The following is a 21,418-nucleotide window of genomic DNA, read 5'->3' on the forward strand; positions in this document are numbered from 1 at the left end:
AACTTTCTGATCAATTAAAAATACTATCAGACAGAGTCAGTAGCCAGTTAGATTAATATTTTCCTTATTTTTCGTCTTCTATATTTTTACGAGTATCCTGATTATATACAGTAGAGAGACTATAAAACTAAACACAATGAACACTTCAAATTTACGGTGCAATGAGTATCTGCAATTGCACTACATTATTACCATAAAGGATATGGGTGCATAAGATGATAATTATTACAAGGTGCAATAACAATCGAATTTTTAATTGATTACTATATGATAATAATAACACACGCATATGTGCTCTTTATTGTTATTTTAATTCTTTTATAATTTTTTGGTCCGACCAGATAGCGTGTCACTGAAGGTAAATAATTAGTATTTTCACAGAAAAAAATTGATTACAGAATTTTGGTGGGTCTACCTTATTAAAGACGAACCACCACCAGGGAAAATAGAGCCTGTCAAGGGATAGAATAGTTTCTGAAAGCTCGGAATCAGTAATGTGCTTAAAATGTCATTTCGTTTTAACTATATAAGGCCCAAATTCTAAATCATTTTTGGACCTTTAGCAATATACTCAAAATATAGGGCCATTGCTTATTTGGGGTTTTAGTTAGCTCAGGCCCAGATGATTAGACTAATCCAAAATTATAAACTTTTTGAAAAAGCCTAAAGCGTAATTAGTTAGTGTCAATGCTTAAGACATATAATTGGCAAAAGCAGATGATGTTATTGGATTCCAGTATTTTGTTGGTATTTAAATGTTTCTCCATCTCATCCACACCACTGATTTGGAATATTAAACTGGTTAACATAAGAGATCAATATTAACTTTTAAATGCTTTAATGGATTTCAGACCAAAATAATTAATGGTTGTGGTACCATATTCTTTAACTTAAGCTTTTTATATAGTTACCTTTTGATAAGTTGCGATTGCAGTGTTAACAATTCCGCAAAACTTTATACATATTTTTAAATGTACGAAACCTTTGATATCATTCAACTCATATTTTGTTTCTTTCCCTCCGCTTTTAAAACCTTTAACATATGACTTAACTTTTGCTTTCTTTGATAACATATCATCAACCTACAGCTAAATTATTTGGAGAAAGTATGATAAAATTCTGTAAAAGAAGAAGAATCATATTCTCACGTTATGTTTCATCAAAAACGAGTCCTTTGAAAATCACTTTCATCACATACTACTTTCTTTTCTTTTTTTTCATCACATACTACTTAGTTATGGGTAAAACCAAATAAAGCTCTCACGTTGTTGCCTAATTAATTTTACAAATCTTGAAATCCTTAAACTTTAATTTAAACCAATATGAGTTATCTTGAAATCCTTAAACTTTAATTTAAACCAATATAGAGTGTAAATCTTTCCAATATATATAGCTGACGAAAGGGTTATTTTCTGATCCTACAATCAAGATTTTTGATATAATTCTATAGTTTAATTATTTTCTATTGGGTTAATTTACCTACCAGAATATTTGATGAATTTGTTTAAATTCTTGCCAAACATAAATAAGCATACCGTCTTTCTTAAGTTACGTGCAGACTTTGCAGTTGCTTAGCCAAACATAGATAGAATCACATTTATTAACGGGAATTTTGAAGTAAAAAAGTCGGGTGAAAAGAAGATAAAGAGAAATTAAAAGTAAGGACACAGAGCGAGAAGAGTGGATCTTTGTGATGGACATGAAAATCTGAAGTCAAGCTGTAGTAATGTGAAGAACACAACAAAGTGTCGGTGGTGCCTCTCTACACATATTCTCATAATTAATTAATTAATTTTTTTTTTTTGCAAATTCTCAAAAGCCTAAATATCGTTCCATCATGCCTTTTTGGAAAATAAAAAACCTGTCTTTATCTGTCCAACGGTCCAAAAATCTAATAAAATAAGAATATCGATAATGCACTCTTACTCCCAAGGTTTTTCACACTTTTTATTGGATTTTTTGTTTGATTTATATTTATTCCCACGAGAATGTAACAGGCAAATACTAGCTTTCTTCTCTTTTTATTAGCTGTAGATAGTGCCACTAAATTAATCCACAACCACTAGCTTATGTGTGTGGTACTATGTCTATGTGTCAGTTTTAGTGATGGTGATGTGATTTTATTAGGCTTTAATTAATTACAGTAGTTCCAAAGGCTTGGTAATCCTAAACAGAAAGATGTCATTCTATGCTAATCACATAGTCATATAGAACCGAACGCCATATTGTCATTTAGTATTATTATTTGTATGCTAATAAATCGTAAAGGCTGCTCAATGGGTTGATTATGGAAAAAAATTTGTAATGGTAGAAAAAACGATTAATTATCTATACTATTATTTGAGAAGTGAATTAACTTACTTGTCAATTTTTCCATAATTTTAAAAATAATTATATAATCATTATTACTAATCAATAGTCATAATAATTTAAATAAATATTTTATAATATTAAAAATCAAAAGTTTTGAAAATATAATGATTATTACATGTATAATCCACATTAATATTATAAATATTATCTCAAAAATAATTAAAAACATGTTGGAAAAAAAATATTTCCATCTATTTATTTTGTGTTTATCTACATCTTTCTTTCTTATTTGCTAATTTTAATATAATTATTAGTATATATACACATATAATAATTAGATTTATTTATCATTATACTAAAATATTAAAATTAGTTTATAAAATAACAAAAATAATAATTTATATTTGTTTGTAAACTTAATATTTCATTGCATAGTTTCTCAATTATTAAATTTATTTTAATATTAAAGTACTAAAATAGTATATAATCAATAACAATAAATTTGATTTGTATTTGTTTGTTAACGTGATTTTTTTTGTCATGGTATTTTCATTTTCATTTTTATTCTTATTCTTATTATTCAGTTGAAATAATAACATTTATTTGTTATTAAAGTTGAAAAATTATTATTTTTTGTCAGCAACAATTCCACTCCCATTAAATAATAAAAGAAAAATAGAGATTGACTATAACATATTTTTCTTCATTATAGCATTTAGAAATGGATATAACAATATATAGAAAATGTTCACATAACATATTAATGTTTTGTTTGTCAATAAACTTGGTCTGATTGAGTGTTTATTCAGTTATTATGGGAGGTATTTCACAATATAATTATACAAATATCAATAGTTTTAATTAATTTAGTTAATGTAATGTGTAAAGTTGGCTTCGGTTAAATACTCTTCCGCTTTTGATTTATTTTGAGATTTTGTAGGTTTTGGTAATTTCAAAATTTTGGTTTAATAGCATCACTTTATATTAATAATTATATATTTATTTATTTAATTAGATATTTTTTTTATAAATTAATATAGTAAAAAACATGGTTAAAGATGACAACATATTTTAAAATAAAAAATATTATTGTTGTTATCCAAATAATGTTTTAAATCAATACAAGTTAGAAAATTAAGAAATTAATAAATTAAAAAATAGTTAAATTAATATTTGATTTAATTTTTTTGATCTTTTAAATAATTATATATTTGTTAATAAGTATTTATAAAATAATTATGTCTGCATGTGCGGGCAAAACACCTAGTTTATAGTATGTATTATAAATTTTAGCAGTATAAACAAATAAATATAAGAAATTATTTGTAAACTTTTAGATCATGCATATACAAAAATACCAATTATAATAACATATACGATTTTTATAGCAGACAAATTTACATGTGGTATTCGAAAATCTACTTATATTTTGCTATATATTGATCTTGTACCTTTAGTTATGCGAAACGGTGGTTACTTATAATTTGTTTATTGTTTAGGAAGTCAATTTCAGTTTAAATATTATTTTGAAAAATAGATCCAAAAAAAGAGAATCATGGAAACAAATATAACACTTGAGGTAATCATTTGATATTTTTGACTACTATACTTGACTTCTGAGATAACTAACCTCGTATTAATATAGTTTTCCATATACATGTATGAAGACTATAATGTGAATTAATTTAGAGAAATACATGTTTTAATTTTTGGTAAGTCAATATATCATTTTGTCATTTACTCATTTAGTGTGATTCTTTCTGTAATTATGCAACGTTGTCATTCAGGAGTCTTAAAAACAATAATTAAATTAGTGAAAATCGGCGCAAGAACCCAAAAAAAAAGTGTTAATACAGTGTATCCAAGCAAGAAAGACGGGGGACCCATTGGAGAGACAAGACATCAAAGTTAAGTAACAGGTGTCCATGTGAAGACAACTTCACGCGCTCTCTCTTGAACACTTATAAACCGTCCTGGGAAATTGTTGTAAACAACAAAAGCTTGTAAATAAGCGAAGAGAGACGAAGAAGAAGTAGAAGAAAGAGAACTAAAATCTCGGAAAAAAGTAGAGAGAAAAAGACAAGATAGCATTCTGATTCATGTGATTTACCTTTTCTTCGATTTTGCTCTCGTGCTTCTCTGCTCTGTCGTTTTCTCGACGGGTTTGTGATCGTTCTTTTATTTTTTGGTTTCCGAGCGTTGATTGGTTATAAAGCCTCGAACTTTCCCGGATACTGGATCTGGGTTTCTCTCGTTTCTACACTCGCCTTGGAAAAAAAATGACGAATCTTTACGCGAAAGACAGGATGATTCTCTCTGTGATCTTATTCGTCGTCGTTTTGATTTGCAACGCTTCTACTTCGTCTTCAGCATCTGTAAGTTTGGATAAATAATTTTTTTTTTCACTTTGAGTATGGTTCATGATTCCAGAAATAGTAATTTGAACTTTCCTAGTGAAGAAATTTCGCAATTTGTATCCGTTTATAGAAAGTTTAAGAGACAGAGACATCAACGGTGGTTATGTTTGTTGATTGACTCTTCTTCTTTTGTTGGTTTGTTGAATTTTAAAGTTAATTAACCGTTTGATTAAATATCTATGGATTTAATAGAAAATTTGACTAGTTTGAGACCGAAAGTAATAACTCAAAAGACTTGTTTAATTTCAAAGTCAAGGAGTCTCTCTTTGGTAATGAAAGTTTTTTTTTGATGGATGCAGGACGCGATCACAATAAAGCCAAGACATTTATCTTTACTAAAGAGTGCTTTACAACGGGTATGAATTAGATTATTTTTTAAATGATTATTCATGATTTCTTTGTTGATTACTGTAGTTTATATTTCAAAAAAATTAAATGAGATTTTTTTGGTTATAATTTCAGCCAAGTGGAGAACAGTCTGAGCTATGGAGGCCAATGACCGATCAAGGATGGAGTCCATGTCTTGATTTAGGAAACTCCCCTTGTAAGTATTTTGTAAAAAATATTATCTCTCTTTTTTTTTCAGATTATATGTCTGATCGATGTCCTCTCTAATTGCTACGGAGCAGCATTACCGGAGAAAACCGAGGGCTACATTCAGGTGTTTCTAGATGGAGGACTTAACCAGCAACGAATGGGGATATGTGACGCAGTTGCAGTTGCCAAGATCTTAAACGCAACGCTCGTGATCCCTTATCTTGAAGTGAATCCTGTTTGGCAAGACTCAAGGTAATGTTGTTTTCTTGATAGAAAGTCTACAAAGGAATGTGTTGGCTTAAGTTTTGTGATCTCTGTTTTGGAACAGCTCTTTTGTTGATATCTTCGATGTGGATCATTTCATCAATACCTTAAAGGATGACATAAGAATAGTTAGAGAACTCCCTGAGGAACTCTCTTGGAGCACAAGAGAGTATTACGGCACAGCGATCCGTGAAACCCGAGTCAAAACCGCTCCTGTTCATGCTTCTGCTAAATGGTATAGAGAGAATGTCTCACCGGTTCTTCAAAGGTACCTCTCGTCTGTTAACTTTTTATTAAAAAAACATGTTTGGTTTAAAAGCTTTTTGTCTGAAAGGGTTTGGATCTTTTTTTTTTTGTTGTAGTTTTGGGATAGCTGCTATTTCTCCGTTCTCTCATCGTCTTTCGTTCGATCACTTACCTGCTGAGATCCAACGTCTAAGATGCAAAGTTAACTTCCAAGCGTTACGCTTTGTCCCTCACATTACATCGCTTGGTGATGCTCTCGTGAGCCGTCTTAGAAACCCGTTGTGGAGAAGCAGCAAGGATAGAAAGAATGTGGATCATTTAGGGGACATTACAAATTCTCACAGCAGACAAGAGCCTGGGAAGTTCGCTGTTCTTCATCTTCGTTTCGACAAGGTAGATTCACTTTTTCTCACAAACGTTTTGATGATGTCTGTTTGAGTTGTTTGGTAGTAAGAAGTTTCTTTTCTTGTGTTTATATATAGGACATGGCTGCGCATTCGGCTTGCGATTTTGGTGGAGGCAAAGCAGAGAAACTTGCATTGGCGAAGTATAGGCAAATGATTTGGCAAGGAAGAGTGTTGAACTCTCAGTTCACAGATGAAGAGCTGAGAAGTCAAGGACGGTGTCCATTAACACCAGAAGAGATGGGACTTCTTCTAGCTGCTTTCGGTTTCGACAACAATACTCGTCTCTATCTAGCTTCCCACAAGGTCAAACTCTTCACCTACATTGCTTATCAATGTTTTAATCGATATCGTCTAGGCTGTAAATCAGTTATAGTGTTCTTAAAATCTTATTTATGTGAATCAAATCGTTTTAAACCATTTAAATCAATCTAAATTGGTCTAAATCTATGGAATAATACTAATTTCAATCCCCAAATTTGTCTGTTTTTTTTGTATATATAATTTTTATAATTTATCAAAATAATTGTGTAATTAAACCTAAAAGCTAAAATATCTAATATAAATGTGAAATAGATAAAAATAATATTTTATTAATGATTAGGCTCGAATAATCTGCTTAGTTGCTAGTCTTCTGCTAAGTGTTTAGTTATAGCCTAACTATTTTTAAGTTTTCTAAACATTATTGCTTGTAATGCAGAGGAATGCAGAGGAACTCTGTTTTTAACTGGGATTTTTTGTTTTTTTTTTTAACCTTCAGGTGTATGGAGGAGAAGCTAGAATCTCAGCACTAAGACAAGTGTTCCCAAGAATGGAAGACAAAAGAAGTCTTGCTTCTTCTGCAGAACGAGCTCGTATCAAAGGCAAAGCTTCTTTACTAGCTGCACTTGATTACTACGTAAGCATGCACAGCGACATTTTCATCTCTGCGTCCCCTGGAAACATGCACAACGCTCTCGTGGGTCATCGAACGTTCGAGAATCTCAAGACGATTAGACCAAACATGGCTTTGATAGGACAGCTTTTCCTGAACAAAAGCATCACGTGGGTCGATTTTCAACAAGCACTTGGTGAAGGGCACGTGAACAGACAAGGACAGATCCGGTTAAGGAAGCCGAAACAGTCCATTTATACTTATCCGGCTCCTGATTGTATGTGCCATGTCTGATTAGAATAAGTCCTTTAGATTGTTTTCTGATAATAAAAAGCTCGGTTCTTGATGAGAGGCTGGTTTGGTTCTGTTTTGAGGCTTAATAAAAAGAGAAATTGTACTTCCTACACACAACATATACCCTATTTGCACTCTATACTCTATTTCCCCCCAATTTTTTTCCCCCCATCATCACCATTTTCCCTCAACTCTATGGTATCTCACTTCTTTTTGGATATTGAGCTAATTTACTCTAATAAAAATAGTTACATTATGATAGTTCATAAGTACAAGTCATGATTATTTTACAATAAATATGTTATATTTCATATCTAGTGTAACACCATACGAGCTTTTATTATTAGTAATAATGCAATGCTGGTGACGACAAGGATAAATCAGTAATTTGAGGAAAAAATAATAAATGACTCGAGTGGATAAGCCTTAATTTTTAGCGGACGATACTCACAAGTGTATAGAATATGCTATTTGTGATATATTCAGATTCTGATTAATGCACTAATTATCTTGGAATTATCCTTTTCCTGTTAGCTATGTATTTTGATAAATTGAATTCCATTTTTTTCTGCTTAGGTATGTATCTGGACATGTCTATCGACATGTATAGGCCTCACGGATCTAAAGGCCACACCATAATTGAAAAAATAATGAAGGGTTTGGTAATTGGTAGTATAACTCTATACAGTGCCGTGCGAATAGTTTTAAGGGTCTAAGGCAAATTTTAAAAATAAATTTATTTACAATCGTAATAAAAATAATTTTCTAATATGATATATTATTTTTACCAAATACACAAGTCTAATACTGTAAATGAATAAGTTTATAACGTAAATATGTTATATTATGTTATATAGAAAAAAAATACATGAATTCAAAAAATAAATTAATTAATTTTCGTAGAAATGTTTTTTTTAATAAGTCTAAACTACTATTATAAAAATTATTTTAAATTTTGAAGCCCTAAAAACAGTTATATTTATCGGGGGCTTGAGGCGAATGCCTTTTTCAATACACTGTAGGTACGCCTCTGACTCTATAATTACACATAAATTCACAATGAGTATTATTAAGCAGAGTCACTATAATTACACAAAATTCCATTCAGAAAACTAGAAATGCTTTTGAGTATTATTCCGCCTTTTGTTGGTTATTAGGTAAAAATCCTGTGTGGTAAAGTCTACAGTATAAACGCACAGAAAGAGTTTCCAGTGAACCAAGTAAACCGCTAAGAACCGTCGGATGAATCTTTAATTGGTTTGGCAGGAGGGGAGGGCCCAATAGAAACGGGAAAGGAGAGTAGTATAAATGAAGCGGAGCAGACGATGGAGCTTCTTCAAAAGTCAGGCCAAAGTCAGAGAGAGACTGCCAGAAAGAGAGAGAGCGTCGCCATTCTAGGCTTTCTTCCCCATCGTTCGATCTCACACTTTTCTCTCTCTCTCTCTTGGTAATCTACGTTTCGGAATTACCGGAGATTTCTATTTTTCTAATATTTTCCTGCCGAATTTTCCGGTGAATCATTGCCGTGTTTTAACGGACACGGAGGCGTGCTTGATCGTCCTCCTCCCTTGTTTCATCATTTTGTTGAATTCGCTTTTCTATTTTTAGGCGATCTGGAGAAGCGTTTATGACTTTCTATTAACGAAGAATCCGCGAGATTTAAATAATAATTAATAAAAAGAGATCTCCTTTCTGTGGAATTTTCATTGAAATTGGAGAATTGACTAGAAAAAAAATCTGATTTTTTATTTTTGTGATGGTCACATCGTAAGCAGTATTAATGGATTGGAGATTTTCTCATTTGGTTTTATGAATCAGTGTTTGTTTGTTTATTTGTGTTTGGTCAGTGTCATCATTATGTTGACATTATGATTTGTTTTATTAATGAAACAAGAGGATGATTAAAAAGGGTAACTATTTATTGTTTGACAGGTCGGAGAAGATAAAAGGCACCATTCATTATATTGATCTATGGCTGGATGATAAGAGTTTTTTCTCCGGAGGTTCGGAGTTTCTTTTCTTTCTAAAAGATGGCAGTCTCTTTCCCTCGTCTTCCGAGGTGGTTGTGTGGTGGTAACTCCAAAGAGAGAGATAAGAAAGAGTCCAAAGGGTCTTCTTCACTGAAGAAGATTTATAATAAGACTGGATCTTCTTCTACTGTGAAGAAGATCAAGAGAGGGTGGATTGGTAGAGGAGGAGGAGAGGAGGAGAAGATCATGGGGAATGTTGTGTTTCCTCAACCAGATGATCCAGAGTGGTCTATTGGTTGGGTTGAACCACATGGACCAGGGTTTAAAAGTGAGGATGATACTGGTGGTGGTGGCTTTGTGGTTCTTGTTCCTTGTTACAAGAAGTTGATTGATGGTTCTGGGAATCAGATTCCAACTGCCTTCTTCTCTCCTGTTGCTCCTGGTAATTGTTTCTTTCCATTTTCATAATTGTGATCATTAATATCGATTATGTTAGTGCATGTTATCAGTGATTTGCAACCTGAATTTGTTGAACGTTTCGACCTTTATATAACTGAGTGAACTATCACCGAGAAATGTTTGTGTTTCTTATAGTAAAAATTATACCTGCAGATGTGAAGAATATGGAACAGTGGCTGTCGTCTATGGGGAAGCTATAATAAACTGGAGATTAGGAAAGATGAAGACCGTTTCTCTCATGTTTTTTTCAGTTTCAAAAATAAGAATCGAATAATAAAAGAGAAAAAAGAAAAAAAAAGGCAAGGATTCGTGGATAGCTTCTGGAGAAGTCCTTTTGATTTTCTGTTGCAAGTGAGTGACACCAAAACATCAAGTCATCTCTCAAGAATCTACTAATGGACAAAGGCGATGGTGATGGAGACTTGGCAACTTTATAAAGATTGAATGATGAATGATGAATTGATATGCTATGAATATGATATTTGATTTGAGTATTGGATATTTTTCTGCTTAGCTTCTGTGGTCGAGATTATTGGCTTTGGAAAGAAGAAAAATAAATGTTTTTTCTGTTGTTCTCTTGTGGTTGATCATGTGTAATACAGTAATAGTGTAGTGTACATGTACATAAGGTTCTGTTTAATTGTTTCTTTCTTCAATCACATGTCATGTGCTTACTTCAGACAACACAATATCCCCAGCGTTGTACACGTTATATAATCAGAAACATAGATCTCGTAAAATAAATACTAAACCAAAGTAAATTTCAAACATGTTTATACGCTTTGTTCAGATATAAAACCTTCATTTCACTACTTGTCGTTGGAGTCCTTTGGAAGTTGCAAACCCATGAGGCCGAGTAAATTGGAAGCAGGACCAGGAAGACCTTGTTGTGAAGAGTAGGATTCAAGTAGGTTCTTAACCAAGTTGAAATCTGCATCAATTGGTGTAAATTCATCATCATCATCTTCTTCCTTCTCTTCTGTAGTCTTTGATGATTCCTGCAGATGTGGCACATAAAATATCATCAGAATCAATAGTCAAAACTCTTCAAATTCACAAAAAGAAATGGTTATGTAAGAATTACCCCGTTTTGCTTAGAAGAAAGTTGATTCACATGTTCAAAGCTCTTGTCAAGAGTTGAGTTCTTAAGCTCCTCATTCATTGCTCCAGAGTAGGATTCCATAAAGGCTTCCTTCTCATCATCGTTAGGATCTTCTCCTTCACTTTCATCATCAAAATCCATGTCCATCGAAGATCCTTCTGAGCCATCACTGTCATCATCAACTTCTTCTTGACCACCTTGGCTCCCTAGCATTGACTCAATATCTTTCATGAAACGGTCCACATCTAGATTCACTTCTTTGAAATCCCTGCACAAGTCCAGCAACAGAAGAAGTAAAAACGCTGATTAAAGCTCGACACTGTCATGATACCATATGCAGCGTTCAAGAAAAGTAATAACCTGTTTTGTGGCACTTCTGCTCCTTTGTAACTTGATACCTTCTGGATGAATTGTTCCATCGACTTTGAGATATCACCAAGATCAAAATTGTTCACGTTTGCATCAGACGAGCTTCCACCTTCTTCCTTCTCCTTTCCCTTCTGTTTCCTCTCCTTCTTCTCGTTATAAAACTCCATCTCCTTCTGCCTCTCTTGAAGAACAGAGTTCAACTCATCTTCTCCATCGTACAGCCAAGAATCACTATCAGAAACAGCAACTTCCTGACCCTTGAAGTCATCCTCCGAGTAAGGCAAAGCAAGAATCTCATCAATACGTCTCACAGGCGCACTCATAATCTCTCTGCACATAACAAAACAAACAACTCAAAAAAGACGAATCCTTTTATCAACTTACTAAAAGAACCAATTATACCTTGTTCTTGAAACAGACGAACTCTTCTGATAATACTCCTCAGCGTTCTCCATCAACCTCTTATACTCCTTGGACCCACAAAGCAAACCTTCAAAATAGCCACTCTTCTCGAGATTCTCCTTATACTTGCTCCAACCACTCCCTCTCCCATCCTCTCCTTCCTTCTTCCTCTCCTGATACATCATCTCCATACCGCAAGCGATCTTCATCCCTATCTCAGCTTCAGCGTAAGCCTCCCGATCGCTAATGCTCGGCATCGGATAACAACTCGGCGCCTGAAACTTCTGCTGCACGAGCTGAGCGTACATCGCACGTGACATCTTGACATTAACAACCACAAGCTCCTCCTCTTTGCTTAAAAACTTCTCCATCTTCGCCGCGTGCTTCATCGAGTCCACGTCACGGTCGTAGAAGCCTTCAACGGCAAGGGAGATTAAAAAAGGCACGTGCCTCAGCACGTGCGCCACGGAGACAGGGACCCTGACCCTAACGCGATGCATACTCCTCCACGCTCGATCGGGATAACCGGAGACCCGGTTCCTCAACGCGGTTTGAACCGGATCCGACGCGCGAGACTCGCTACCCCCGCGCTCGAGGAGAAACCGCAGGGAGGTAACCAAGGAAGGATCTGGAAGACGGCTGCGCGGGATGACGTGGAGGTCGCCGCCGCGGATGAAGACGCGGTTGCGGCTCGTCTCGGGGTTGAGCCAGCGAGGGAGGTGGAAGGCGGCTTCGATGAGGAGAAACTCGCCGTCGGTGTCCCAGACGCGGATGGAAGTAGAGGGGAACGCGGCGGAGATGCGGAAGAGGAGGAAGACGGCGAACCATTCGTCTTCTAGGTTGTCGCCGTACTTGAGCTTCCCGTGGAGATGAGGGAGGGGAGTATCGGTGCAAGGACAAGAGGCGGAGGAGGAGGGGAGGGAGATTGAGAGGGAGAAGGGCTCGTGCTGCCATATGTAAGGGGAAGTGAAGGGGGAGAGGAAGTCGATGATTTGGAGGTGGAGTGATTGGAGAGCGGCGGAGGAGAGGGAGGCGTCGGGGAAGATTGAGAAGAAAACGGTGTCGTCTGGGAGACGAGAAGAGGTTTGAGGGAAGAAAGAAGATTCCGATTCAAGGTTCGCCATGGTTCTTTTACTTCTGATGACTAACCGCCGACGACGTATTTATGTAAAAAAAAGAATACCCTGAAAACTTCTGGGAGGACTAGAAGGTTTTGGAATCACCACTTCTTATTTTCCGAAAACGCCCTTTGATAGATATGAGTTATCTTCCTTTGGAGAGATCACTCATTTTTCTATTCCACTAGACTTTCACGGCCGTTTTTTTTTCCCCCAAATTTGTGATAACTACCGTGAATTTCTGTACCTAAAACTTTTCTTTTACAGCTGCAATTACATTTCATTATGTGGTGTAAGTTTGTTCAAAGGTTTGGAAGGTCTTCACAAAAAAAGCCATGATTGTTGTATGATTCTTCGTCTGTACATAGATTTGCTCATGCTTCTTGATTTGATTTCGAAAGTGAAACGTCTTTCATGAATTCTTTTTTTTTTTAACTGTAGCTCATTGTATCGAGATTCACATGATCAAAAGTACGAAGAAGAGAAGAAATTATCTCTCATCTGGTGATACCTCAACTTATAGAAAGAAGACTTTTTTGATGTTTTTCAGTTTGGTCTATGTGATAATTGTTAGTTGCTTCACACTACCACTCCAATGGTTAAGTTAAAACTAGCAAGTAAAGAAAAAGCTGGTAAGCTTCATATCCAAAATCTTTTATGTTACATTGTTCTCGGATCCCTACAGGTCAAAACACTATTGAGAAGTTCACTTTAAAGTATGTTTTCAAGCTACTATACATCTATGGTTGGAGGGAAATGGGAGAAGACATGGTGAGCCACCTCTGCCTTCTGCTAAACTGATAAGACTGATTATAGAAGAGTAAGGAACATGTTTATTTCAGTACAAAAGATGGGAGAAAAGCAATTTGAAGAAGGCTTTCAATACTGATTCTCCACAAGACAAGTAACTGGAGTATAGGGAGCAGATAGAAAAACTTTTTTCATAGTTTTGTTTATAAAAAAAAAGCATTGTAAATGTAGACAAGGGTTTTTTTGGATTGAATACAAATTTAACATTCATTCAAAAAAAAAAAACAATAGTTCTTATTTCTACTTATAATTTTGTCTACTTTGAAAGGAATATGGTCACCTAATTTTAATATCTTGGAAGACATATTACGGGGACTCTAAGCTATAAAATATTACCGGGACTCTAAGCTATAAATTATATTTTACTTAAATAATATGACTTTTAAAATACAATCACACGTTTTTTTAAACTGCTTATTCTTAAAAGATATTAAAAAAATAATTAACAATAAACATCTTTTGATCAAATAATTAAAAATATTTTAAAATAACACAACACTATATACTTTAACGAGGTAGATATATTATATTTTATCATTATTAATTTTTTTTTCATAATATTAACTTTGCTTTTAAATTTTATGTTTGTGTAACTTGATATGACTATAACTGAAATACCAAAGCAAATCTGAATTCTCATTTTTAAGATTATTTAAAATTAATTTCAGTTTGCCATTTAATAAATCTAAAGCATAAAATTATTTAGAATTTATAAAATATTTTAACTATTGTAAATATTAATATGTATTCATGAGCTTCAAAAATGTATTAGTTACTTATGTATGTAACTTCATATTGATCATCTCTTTATTTTCTAATAATTGTTTATAAAAATAAATATATAACTTGACAAATATTATGAAACTACATGCACATTTAAATGATACATAAAATTAATTTTGATTTTATTAATTATAATAAAAAATAATTATACTTCAGTTTGAATTTGAAAGAATATATATAACTCAATATACTCACAACATGAGTGACTCGACTAATACAACTTATATCTAAAATCATAGATTTTACTACAATAAGAATATATAATTTTATAATAATAATTTATTTTATAAATGTAAATTATAGGATTACTCAAAACATATTAACAAGTGAAAATAAAATATAAAGCAATTGTTATATTTTAGTTATTTTGTAAAATTTATATATATGCATGAGACCGTAGAATATTATCGTTATATTAGTTTACGTAATTTAGAATCAGACACTCTAGTTTATCTTATATTTCATTCTAAGCACAATATATAATAAGTTATACATAATCTTTCTCAAATATATTTACATATCTAAGACAACAACCAACGTAAATGCAAATAAGAAAAAAACATAATTTTAATATATTTAAAATAAAAATATATTATAGTTGAATTCAAAGAAATATATGCAGTCTAATATACCCAAATGATAACTAAATCAACCGTAAAAACAACAAAACCAAATGATATAACATATTTAAATCATATCTCTATAATATTATTTGAGAAATCAGTTTCTTATGTGTCGCGCTCACGTTAACTCTAACGGTGGTTTATTACACTTGTACCTTAATGAATTAAAAATATTATTAGTGATTTCCATTTTTTTATTATTAAGGATTTCCATTAATAACAATTATCTATGTTTCCTTTTTCTTAATAAAACTATGATTATTTTTTTAATGTAATTTTTCTTTTTATTAAAACACATAAATAATAAAAAGATTTTTTTAATAAAATATAAACATATACATTTATATAAAATTTATTCTTTATGTTTCCTACGACAAAAATAAAAATTTCAATAACTTTTAAAAATGTCTACTTATAAATATATATGAAAATAACTTCACAAAAACTTAAAAATATCGTAATTCAGATATATTTTTCTAAAATATAATAATATTTTATTATAAATATCTTTCGATCAAATAATTAATAAGAAAATAATTTGGAACAACATAAATGATTATTTAATATCTTATTTTCCCAAAAATTATTATATCTTATCATTATTTTTAAAACAAATAAATATTTTATAACGTGAGGCTACACCAATATAAATAGTATTTCTTATTTATCAATATATTTTTGATTGAATGATTAGAATTTTCATAACAAAATTTATTAGCACTTTAGTTTTTTTAATTTTATGGAAAACAGCATATAGCAAATTATACACAATCTTACAAAATATATTTTTCATCCTAAGATAAAGTAACAAGATGAGCTTATTTTAGTTTAGTTGTAACCAAAACAAATTGGGATCAGAAAATTGATACAATTCAATATACTAAATTATGAAAAATCAAATCAAACAATTATTAAGATTTGGTGTGTAGTGTTCTGCTGTATGAATTTAAAAAATATTACAAGTTATGTTTATTAATGTAATTATGATTTAATATTTATGTTTCCTATTTTCTAAAAGGGGAAATTTTACTTATACACTTTGTTTGATACCACAATTCAATTTTACCATCAATCAAAGGACATTTTCACAAATACCACTTTCATTAATGACCAAAAGACAATACTACCCTTACCTTATCTTCTTCTCAATCATCGATTCTTCTCTCTTCTCTCGGAGTCACCGAGATCCGCCGTCTCTTTGTCTCATGCAGCGGCGACGAAAGAGATTGCAGAGAATCTCAATTCCAAACCTCTAAAATATCGACTCCTTTACGAGATTCAATACCTAGTTAAACTTAACAGCTCAAAGAAGTGATTATCAATCAAAACCAAAGCTTCCATGAGCAATATGATCCTCATCGAATCCAGAAACTTTGGTTCTTAAAGCTATTGAAGGCTGTTACCACTGTTCCCCTTCCGCCATAGCCATCGATGGAAGAAGACTAGAAGAGTATTCATTTTGTTACTAGAAGCTTTGATTGAGATCAGCCCCAATCTCACAAACAATTTTGGTAAACACCGATTGTATTCCTATATTTCATCTCAGTTCTAATTTGGCACTTGCATGAATTAAGAACTTAAACTTTTGTTGTTGTTCTTGTCTAATTCTGCTGTTTTCTAGATGGGTAATTCAAAAGTAATTGCAGCTGTTTATGGCCCAAGAGAGGTACTCTATTACTCATTCTCTTAAGATTGGTGATGCTTTTATTTATCTGTGTTTAACTGTATACATGTTCTCGTTCAGATTCAATACAATAGCCAACAAAAGAATTGTCATATATTGGTATGTATATGTTTGTGTATACTCTTCTTTGTATAAAGCTTTGTGAATTTGAAGTGCTTATGGATATGTTGCTTTACTTGTATGTTTTGGTAGGTGCTGTGTGAGTATAGTATGGTATAGTGATGTCTTAATTTACTAATAAATAAGAGAATCTTTGGCTGTATGCGTATAGTTTGGGTTTATCAATCGATATAATGGTCAGGTTCTTGAAACTTAAAAGCTTACTTATCTGTTGTTCCTTGGTTGATTTGTTATGATGACGAAGAACCGGCTTGTTGCGCTCATCACAAATGTCAAACCTGAATAGCTACGAGATGTTATGTCAGGAGGATGGTAAGACTTTCTTCTATCTGCATCAATCCAGTTAATCAACGATCAAAATATTGTAAGCTTTTCACACTGGCGCTTCTTTTTTGTTAATGGTTTCTTTACTACAGGTTCTTTGTGCTTCAAATGAAGACCACTTAGTGGTGGAACCATTACCACCACCTGCTGGAGCTAAACCAGGAGAGCGTGTTTCATTTTCAGGGTATATAATATAGTGTAAATTGGCTTTACACCAAACCTCTTTTGATTGCTTTGGGTACATACTTTGTAACATCACTTACTTAAGAACCCTTATGTCTTAATATTTATATAGAGTCGAAGGAAAGCCAGAAGAACCCTTACTTTCTAAATTTTTATAACTAATTTATAAACTTTTATAAAATGATTTATAAATTATTATAACTGAACTCTAAACTCTTATAAATGATCTATAAATATTTATGAACTCTCTTATAAATGATTTAGAAGTATTTAAAAATATAAATAAACCCTTATAAAAATAACTTATAAACTCTATAACCATTTATCAACTCTTATAATATTATTTATAAACGTTTATAAAATTATCTATGAGCAGCTGTATATGATTTATAGGACCCTACTAGATCATTATAACTTTTTAAAGGCTTATAAATTATTTATAAGAGTCTTTTTAAATCTTTATAATTGATTTCTAAATCGTTAAAAATGATGTATAAATATCTATAGCTGAGTCGTAAAATATTTTAAATTATTAACAAATATTTATGAACTATTATAAATAATTTAAAAGCCTTTATAAAATTTTATAGCTAATATATAAATCTTTATAAAATAAGTTATAAACCCTTACAAATTAGGTTATGAATCATGCCTGATAAATGATTTATAAGTCTTTATAAATCATTTTATGGTTTCTTTTTAATTTAAATTACCCAAATCCTTCTATACTCTATTTTACTTAAAATCAACCATTTCTACTTTGAACTGATGCTTACAATTAGGTACACATAACTCAGATACAAGGAGTTATAAAACCATTTATTAGGTTCAATCACTACAAAAAAAAGATCAATTTAAATCATTTATTTTTAATATTTGCATTAGTTATAAATGATGTAAAAGAATTTCGCATCACTTAAAAAAATGACTCTGAAAGTGGTGATGCAAATAATTTGTATCATTTCATTAATAATTGATGTAAGAAATAATAATATTTTCATCATTTAGTTTTAGTGATGTTAAAATGTAACGGTTATAAACAATGATGTTAACTCTTATATCAATTGAGTTAAATGATGTTAGTATTAGTATCAATTAAACTAATCGACTTAAATTATTTAAATCATTATTAACAACTGATGTGATATATTTTTAACAGTTAAAATAATTTATTACAATTATTATATTATTTATTAATAATAATATTAAAAATTAAATGGATTAGCAGTTGTCCCATTTATAATTATCTATTTAAAATACTGCCATCGCTTGTACAATGTTTAAATTTATCTCAATAAATAAAAATAAAAATCTTTTAATTAAGCATTTTTTATTTTTTTGTTCCTGTGAAAATTTAACGAAGAAGAAAAGGAGAAGCCTCACAAATAAGACTGGAAAATGAATTCAAAGAAAGAAAGAAAAAAACTTGTAAAAATAGTTAAAAGAATTGGCCATAGCAGTTTCTTCAATAAATTCTTCTTCTTCTTCTTCTTCTTCTTCTTCTTCTTCTTCTTCTTCTTCTTCTTCTTCTTCTTCTTCTTCTTCATTTTGTCTTCAATTGGCCATGGAAAATGATAATGGCGTGGAGCTTGTTACTCCTAAGTAGCAGACAACAAAGAAACATGATCAAATCCAATTGCTTCTGAAACCTGACAGAACAACAGTGCCAATCTTTAGGACATAGAGTTATGTGATTCATTCCAAATGTTAAAATCTTTATACCAAGAACCCTAGAAACTTCCTGTCTCATCATCTGCAGTACACTAGCATCAGCGTGTCTGTCTATATATATATACACTTAGACGTCATCACAATCTAAGATCCTGACAATGTATGGAGAAAAAGGAAATAATACCTATCAAGAATTTTTCATCAGATTTTTAAGAAAAGCAAAATCTTCCTTTCAAATCTTCTATAAACAGAAACACAATCATAATCATCATGATTCATATAAGAATACTTGATTCATGTTGAGAAAATGCTTTTAATCAAATAACAGAGAACAAAAAAACTGATGAAAGAGATTTGAGAGAGTGTGACGAATAGGAAGATCTTCACAGAAAAGAATAATAACTACTTCTCTAATTACATTGGGTTTAAGTGGTTTACTCTATTTGAACTTGTAATGGTGGTTCCTATTTTTGGGGGATTGTAACAATCACATTTGCTACTTTTTAATAGTTATGTGTTTATTCTATAATAATATTGTAGTTTTACAAATTTTGTTCTCGATATAAATTATTTTTTTACTAGCTCAAATATTTTAACTGATGCAAATTAAAATAAAATAACATCATTTTATTAAATTGATGTTAAAGAAAAGGATTATTATAAATTTTTGTTAGCATCAGTTTTCTAATTGATCTAAATTATGTATCATGTTAATAACTGATGTTAACTAAAATAATAAATGCATCAGTTATTTAATCGATATAAATTTATATGATAGCATCAATTTCATTTAAGTGATACAAATTAACAAAAAAAAAATATCATTTTTCTGAAATGATGTTAAATTAATTAATAAAACATCAGTTATTATAATTGATTTAAAAATAGGTATATTCACATCATTTGTAAATAAGTAATTTAAAATAGCATCATTTATTTTTGTGATATAATTTATGTGATGTAATTCACACTTTTTTTTTGTAGTGAATTTATAAGGCTTTCTAAATATCGTTTAAAGTATAATTCATTTATAAGAGGGAAAATTGCAAACTAGCACATCTGAAGTACACTTGTTCATGTTTACACTATTAAGATGTCCATTTTTAAAAGAACCTAAACTGTAAGGAAACAAAAGACAATTATATCATCTAATCTATTTCTATTCATGGTGAGAGACGAGATCTCGTCGACGAGTTTTAAACTGCCTCCATGGGTGGACTACATCATCTTCGTCGGTGGACTACCGTGCTCCGTCGGATCAAAAGTAGCTGGATCATAATCGACCATCTATAAAGTTTATAAAACACATATAAGTATTTATATAACTATTTATAAAGGTTACATTTATGAACCATTTATAAATTTTATAAGAGCTTATAAAACTTTGTATCAACCATCTATAAAATTTATAAAACACATATAAATATTTATATATCTATTTATAATGGTTTATAAAACTATTTAAAAAGGTTTATAAAACTATTTACAAGAACTTATAAGCTATTTATAAGAGTTTATACATTTATTTGTAACTGTTTATAAATTAATTTACAAGGTTTATAAATCTATTTATAAGAGGTTATAAATCTATTTATCAGGGTTTATTCCAAAGATTATAAGAATTTAATAATCTTCATAACACAATTTATAAGAGTATAAATCAATTTAGAAGTGTTTATAAATCAATTTAGAAGTGTTTATAAAGGATCATACAAGCCACTCTTTATGACCTGAAGGCCATCAAGATTCAAGGTTTTGACAGCGACAGTAACGCCAGTGCTAGACTTAACAGGAGCAGTTCCGTTCTCCCCCACCCATCCTTTAAAGACACAACCAAAGCCACCTTCTCCGAGAAGACTTTCGGGTCTGAAATTTCTAGTAACCAACTTGAGATCAAGGAAAGTAAACTGCTTGAGGTGAGAATACATCTTAAGCTTTTCACTGATCATAGGAGTGGACAAAGAGCTTTCATAATTGGTGGTTGTTGCTGTTGTAGAAGAAGAAGAAGAAACAGGGCCAGCTGGTTGCTCATTTGATTTAACAGATTTTGAAAGCTCTTGTCAATGGTCTTCCATGTTTAGCAGGATAATGCTTAATTTTGGTGAAATATTTTTGAACTTCTGCCATTTGCAGCATATGTGATCTCAGCTCGAGCTGGAAGACCATTGACAAGCAATTCAAATAACCTGATCTCACAGTAAGAACATCTTGAAACTGCTTTGTAGCTCCCATAAGTTTTGTTTTCAAGTCATCACAAAATGTTTAAAATGTTTATAATGATTTATAAGAATTTATAAAAGGGTTTACAAAATCACTTACAGGTGTTTGTAAAGATTTTATATAGAAATTATAAGGGTTTATAACGGGTTTATATAAGATTTATAAGGGTTTATAAAAGGTTTTAATGGGTTTTGAAGAGTTTATATAGGGTTTATAAAAATTATAAAGGTT

General features: G+C 31.4%; 3 protein-coding genes and 1 long non-coding RNA gene across 5 annotated transcripts; 2 read left to right on the forward strand and 2 right to left on the reverse strand.

Annotated features, from left to right (window-relative positions):
• Nucleotides 1–4,298: 4,298 nt before the first annotated feature.
• LOC106347974 (O-fucosyltransferase 39) lies at nucleotides 4,299–7,658 on the forward strand. 2 transcript variants are annotated; one of them, XR_007314405.1, is made up of 9 exons: nucleotides 4,299–4,688; nucleotides 5,030–5,086; nucleotides 5,193–5,274; nucleotides 5,360–5,519; nucleotides 5,596–5,799; nucleotides 5,894–6,170; nucleotides 6,260–6,487; nucleotides 6,942–7,432; nucleotides 7,586–7,658. XR_007314405.1 is itself a non-coding variant. In XM_013787609.3 (8 exons), the coding sequence occupies exons 1-8, from the start codon at nucleotides 4,593–4,595 to the stop codon at nucleotides 7,347–7,349; spliced, it is 1,512 nt and encodes a 503-aa protein (XP_013643063.2). In that variant the 5' UTR covers nucleotides 4,299–4,592; the 3' UTR covers nucleotides 7,350–7,658. The 2 variants fall into 2 exon arrangements, 1 of the variants encoding a protein (XP_013643063.2); XM_013787609.3 differs by having other exon boundaries at nucleotides 6,942–7,658.
• Nucleotides 7,659–9,291: 1,633 nt separating this feature from the next.
• On the forward strand, nucleotides 9,292–10,437 carry LOC106347973. Its single transcript, XM_013787608.3, has 2 exons — nucleotides 9,292–9,761; nucleotides 9,932–10,437. The coding sequence occupies exons 1-2, from the start codon at nucleotides 9,380–9,382 to the stop codon at nucleotides 9,976–9,978; spliced, it is 429 nt and encodes a 142-aa protein (XP_013643062.3). The 5' UTR covers nucleotides 9,292–9,379; the 3' UTR covers nucleotides 9,979–10,437.
• LOC106347972 (protein ecdysoneless homolog) lies at nucleotides 10,325–12,832 on the reverse strand. The gene is made up of 4 exons (XM_013787607.3): nucleotides 11,652–12,832; nucleotides 11,241–11,579; nucleotides 10,863–11,148; nucleotides 10,325–10,776 (listed from the first exon to the last, which is right to left on the reverse strand). Exons 1-4 carry the CDS (start codon nucleotides 12,773–12,775, stop codon nucleotides 10,588–10,590), a joined length of 1,938 nt encoding a protein of 645 aa, XP_013643061.2. The 5' UTR covers nucleotides 12,776–12,832; the 3' UTR covers nucleotides 10,325–10,587.
• Nucleotides 12,833–18,595: 5,763 nt separating this feature from the next.
• Nucleotides 18,596–19,934, reverse strand: LOC125575850. The gene is made up of 2 exons (XR_007314406.1): nucleotides 19,152–19,934; nucleotides 18,596–18,945 (listed from the first exon to the last, which is right to left on the reverse strand). It is a non-coding gene; the product is annotated as an uncharacterized LOC125575850 (long non-coding RNA).
• Nucleotides 19,935–21,418: the final 1,484 nt, after the last annotated feature.

The sequence above is a fragment of the Brassica napus genome, chromosome A6 (genome assembly GCF_020379485.1).
Source record: "Brassica napus cultivar Da-Ae chromosome A6, Da-Ae, whole genome shotgun sequence".
Lineage (NCBI taxonomy): Eukaryota > Viridiplantae > Streptophyta > Magnoliopsida > Brassicales > Brassicaceae > Brassica > Brassica napus.

Bases quoted from the DNA above. Each gene is read 5' to 3' on its own strand.
- LOC106347972 (XM_013787607.3), bottom strand. From the start codon at position 12,775: ATGGCGAACCTTGAATCGGAATCTTCTTTCTTCCCTCAAACCTCTTCT. The intron at 11,580-11,651 runs GTATAATTGGTT...TGTTATGTGCAG, and splicing joins TCGTCTGTTTCAAGAACAAG to AGAGATTATGAGTGCGCCTG. The intron at 11,149-11,240 runs GTTATTACTTTT...GGACTTGTGCAG, and splicing joins GCAGAAGTGCCACAAAACAG to GGATTTCAAAGAAGTGAATC.
- LOC106347973 (XM_013787608.3), top strand. From the start codon at position 9,380: ATGGCAGTCTCTTTCCCTCGTCTTCCGAGGTGGTTGTGTGGTGGTAAC. The intron at 9,762-9,931 runs GTAATTGTTTCT...TTATACCTGCAG, and splicing joins CTTCTCTCCTGTTGCTCCTG to ATGTGAAGAATATGGAACAG.
- LOC106347974 (XM_013787609.3), top strand. From the start codon at position 4,593: ATGACGAATCTTTACGCGAAAGACAGGATGATTCTCTCTGTGATCTTA. The intron at 5,800-5,893 runs GTACCTCTCGTC...TTTTTGTTGTAG, and splicing joins GTCTCACCGGTTCTTCAAAG to TTTTGGGATAGCTGCTATTT. The intron at 6,171-6,259 runs GTAGATTCACTT...GTTTATATATAG, and splicing joins TTCATCTTCGTTTCGACAAG to GACATGGCTGCGCATTCGGC.